This window comes from Lygodium microphyllum, chromosome 30, assembly GCF_053477565.2.
Source record: "Lygodium microphyllum isolate KBCC chromosome 30, Lygodium_microphyllum_v1.1.10, whole genome shotgun sequence".
NCBI lineage: Eukaryota > Viridiplantae > Streptophyta > Polypodiopsida > Schizaeales > Lygodiaceae > Lygodium > Lygodium microphyllum.
In genome coordinates, this window is record NC_141164.1 from 19,184,696 (window position 1) to 19,188,763 (window position 4,068).

Here is a 4,068-nt window from a genome sequence, read left to right on the forward strand (position 1 = left end):
AAATTTCAAAACAATTAACACGCCCTTCTAAACAACCCCCCCTCAAAAGACAGAAGACAAACAACGCAAAAGCAGAAGCAGAACAACCAGCGACATTATATTTTTGCAAACACAAAGATGAGCCTACGAAAACATCAACATCTGCCGCGTCATATTGTTGTTGAAAATATCGTACCCAGGACAACAACCCCCCCTCTCTTGTTTGATTGCCATTGACCTCATCCCATCACTCATGCACTCTTAATAAGCTCAAATGGCCCTTCATTTCCCATCGCCAAGCTCATGCGCTCTTATTGTTGAACGTTGAAACTCGGCCACGTTCATCCACAAAACACACATTATTTGGGGGTAAATCTGCAGTTCTATTAGAAAAAACTGTATATGTATATCTCACAATTGAAATAAATCCTATTATTACTATTATTATTCTAGAATATAACCTTAGGCACTTTCAATCTTGAACCCACTGTTATCTTACGTTATATATCCATTGGCATTCTTACTGTCATCCTCCTCATCCCCATCCCAAAACAGTGTTTTCTCTTTCCATATCACCGTAAACACACAAACACACACACACACACACACACTTTGGTCCTTGTGTTCTGCTTCGTTTTAGCAGAGTCCCTCAACTGCAGAGAACCTTCCCCAATCTTCCACACTATTACCACCATCTCTCCTGATGCCTCCCCCCATTAGACCTCATGCTGTCATGTTACCCTTCCCAGAAACAGGACATATCAATCCCTTCATGCAGCTGGCCAGATACCTAACTTCCCACCATGGCTTTGTCATCACCTTTGTCAACACCCAATACAACCATACCAGAATCATCCAATCCAACCTTACCCATCTGCCTGCCGACAGTGGCCTCAACATTCGCCTTGTCGGCATCCCAGATGGCTTGTCTGAGAGCAAGAACAGGGATAATGATGTCCCAATTATGGTTCAGGTCATCGAGAATGTCGGACCTGTCCTTCTGCAGCTCATAAAGCAGATCAATAATGGTGAAGGGCCCATGGTGACTTGCATCATATCAGATGTCATGGCTGTGAAGAGCCTTGATGTGGCCAAGGAGCTTGGCATCCCCCGTGTTGCGTTCTGGCCACCCAATTTCACAACTCATGCTGTCATTTGCCATGCTGCACATGGGGCATCCATGGGTACATTCACTAAGACAGGTACTGTGAAAGTGACTTGTGGATACATCTATGACCTCACCTAAATAGCTTAGATCAACGTGAAAGTTTTTGGTGTCATTGAACACATATCCTGTCAAGGTAAGGAGCATTCACGGTATCTGATATACCTGCATATGTATCACGGATATCTCGATGTCAAGGTAGGAGCCTTCACAGTAACTTAGATACTTGCATACTTATCATGTTGATCTAATACATGTTTGAATGTCTCTCGGATCTAGTTAGGCCTTCAAGGCTTTTGCTTTTGCACTGCCTTGTGCAGCTTGCTGATCATCGAGTAAGTCTGTTCCCATGCCCATATTGCATCAGTAGTGGGAGAGGGAGAACCAAGAGCAGCCTTGCCAGAGTGTCGCCATGCCATTAATTCTTGAACTCAACTGATCGCAAAGGTCGCATGTAGCAAACTCAGACAGTAAGCATTTATCATCTTATTATGCTTGCAGGTGTTCCTGAGCCCAAGGAGTTGATTTCCTTCCCTGGGATTCCTCCATTGCTTGGATCTCAGCTTCCATGGATTGTCGGAACTCAAGAAGACTGTGCATCCATATTCCAGTCTAATTTGCGGAACTTGAGAGCCCTGCACGAGTCGGAGTGGATTATTTGCAACTCGGTGTATGAGCTTGAGTCGAAGATAATAGAACTGATGCCTGATGGGTATCCTAAGATGGTCCCAGTTGGTCCCATGCTCCCTTCTGATTTCCTTGAACAGACTTCCTCAAGGGAGAACAGGATCACAACAAGTCTTTGGCCCGAGGAGGATGGCTGTTTGCAATGGCTAGACACACAAGAACCCAATTCAGTGTTTTATGTGTCAGTGGGCAGCATAGCCGTAATGAATAAGGAGCAGATGCGAGAGCTTGCATGTGGGTTGGAAGGCAGCCAAGTGCCCATATTGTGGGTGGTGAGGCCTGATGTGGTGAATGGGACAGGGGCTTCTCTGCCTGATGGGTTCCAAGAAAGGACAAAGCATCAGATCAGAACCGTGGCTTGGGCACCTCAGCTGCTGGTTTTGTCCCACAAGGCGGTGGGCGGCTTTCTGACGCACTGTGGGTGGAACTCGACCATGGAGAGCATGTCCGCAGGGGTGCCCATGATGACATGGCCTCATCTGGTGGACCAGTTCAGCAATGCGAAGCTTGTGGTGGAGGAATGGGGAGTAGGGGTTCCTCTGGATGTGGAGGGGAGAGGGTGGGTGGGCAGGGCCACTGTGGAGAAGCAGGTGAGGGCGTTGATGCAGGGCCCTAAAGGTAAGGATATAAGGGAGAAGGCTGCAAGGGTCAGGGACACCTGTGTGAAAGCTGCTAAGGAAGGGGGCTCCTCTCATAACAATCTATGCAAGTTTGTGGATTGGGTCAGGCACAAAACTGAGCTTATTTACAAGGACAGGAACCAGGGTCATGAAAAGACGGAAGAGCTCACTGAAAGTCTGTGAGATTGAAGGATTAGAGAGCTCATTGGGGGCTTCCTGGCAGTCAGTCGAATTGAAGGACTAGAAAGCTTATCGGCTGAAGTAATCATCCTTCCTCCTCTTCTGCTCATTTTGATCCACAATACAAAATCTAAAACATTCTTTGTATGCGCACGCAAGCTACCGAAAAGCTCACTGAGTGACCAGCGGTTAGGATATGGGACGAGGATACAAACTTGCCATGTAATTATCCTTCCTCTTCTGGCTTATTTTAATCCGGAATACAAAATTCAAATAACTCTTCTGTATACGCCCATATGGCTTTTAAACTTGTAGACATGCTGATATCCTAACATATCTTCAAAGGAATTGGGGTCATTTCGAGGGATAATCTGTGAGAAGCTTCACATCCTTTGAGGATAGCTTGGAGAGGGTCAACAACAACATAGTTTGCCAAACATGGAAAGAAAAGGCCCCAATGACTAAGCACGGACTACAAGCCTGACAGTTGAATGAAACCTTCTTTGCTATTACTATCATCATCATAGTGCACACCTAAATAGACCCTAAGCTTGTGAAAAACTATTGTACAAGCTTACATGGAAATATTTTTATGATGTATGTTCGCATTATTCTGAAATAAGCCAAGTTAGGTAGTGGCATTGTGTTTGTTTTTTTATATCAAGAATGTTATTATAAGAATGTAGTAGACATTCCACACCTAGATTCTCTTAGTGCGAATGGCTAGTGCTTCGCACCGATTTTTGACCCTTTGGACCAATGTTAATAACAACTAGTTGGTCTAGCCAACGTTGCCAACTAGACCAGCTATCCGCACATTGCACGATTTGTGAACTTGCAAAGCTCATGAGGCTTATCTCATTTGCTTTGCGCTTTTGTGAGCAAAGGGAGTACCCCACAACCACTTCCCTTTGCTCACAAAAGAAGAAATTGTGTGCTTCACACACACATTACAAGGCGCTTCGCACCTAATGTGTGAAATGTTAGGAATTTGATTAGTCTATTTTTTGAGATTTTTCATCAAAGCATGTAAGTAATTGTATACATTTTTTGCACTATAATAAGTAGCATACATCCATCTACATGCAAAATGCATTCAACTGTGAGCTCATCACCACTTCCCTTTACTCATAAAAGAAGAAATTGTGTGCTTTGCATACAAAGTACCATGCACTTCGCTCCTAATGTATGAAATATTAGGAATGTGATTATGCTATTTTTTGAGATTGTTCATCAAAGCATGTAAATAATCATATACATTTTGTGCAGTATAATAAGTAGTATATGCCGATCTACATGCAAAAATGCATTCACTTGTGAGATATTGAATATGTGAAGACTCTCTCTCTCTCTCTCTCTCTCTCTCTCTCTCTCTCTCTCTCTCTCTCTCTCTCTCTCTCTCTCTCTCTCTCTCTCTCTCTCTCTCTCTCTACATTG

The 4,068-nt window shown here is 44.1% G+C and overlaps 1 protein-coding gene across 1 annotated transcript; it reads left to right on the top strand.

The window, feature by feature from the left end:
• The first annotated feature begins 261 nt into the window (after positions 1–261).
• LOC148009599 (UDP-glycosyltransferase 85A5-like) lies at positions 262–3,369 on the top strand. The gene is made up of 2 exons (XM_087672769.1): positions 262–1,181; positions 1,646–3,369. Exons 1-2 carry the CDS (start codon positions 683–685, stop codon positions 2,632–2,634), a joined length of 1,488 nt encoding a protein of 495 aa, XP_087528895.1. The 5' UTR covers positions 262–682; the 3' UTR covers positions 2,635–3,369.
• Positions 3,370–4,068: the final 699 nt, after the last annotated feature.

Excerpts from the sequence above, each read along its gene's own strand:
- LOC148009599 (XM_087672769.1), top strand. The coding sequence starts at position 683 with ATGCCTCCCCCCATTAGACCTCATGCTGTCATGTTACCCTTCCCAGAA. Across the intron at positions 1,182-1,645 it reads GGGTACATTCACTAAGACAG|GTGTTCCTGAGCCCAAGGAG; the intron begins GTACTGTGAAAG and ends TTATGCTTGCAG.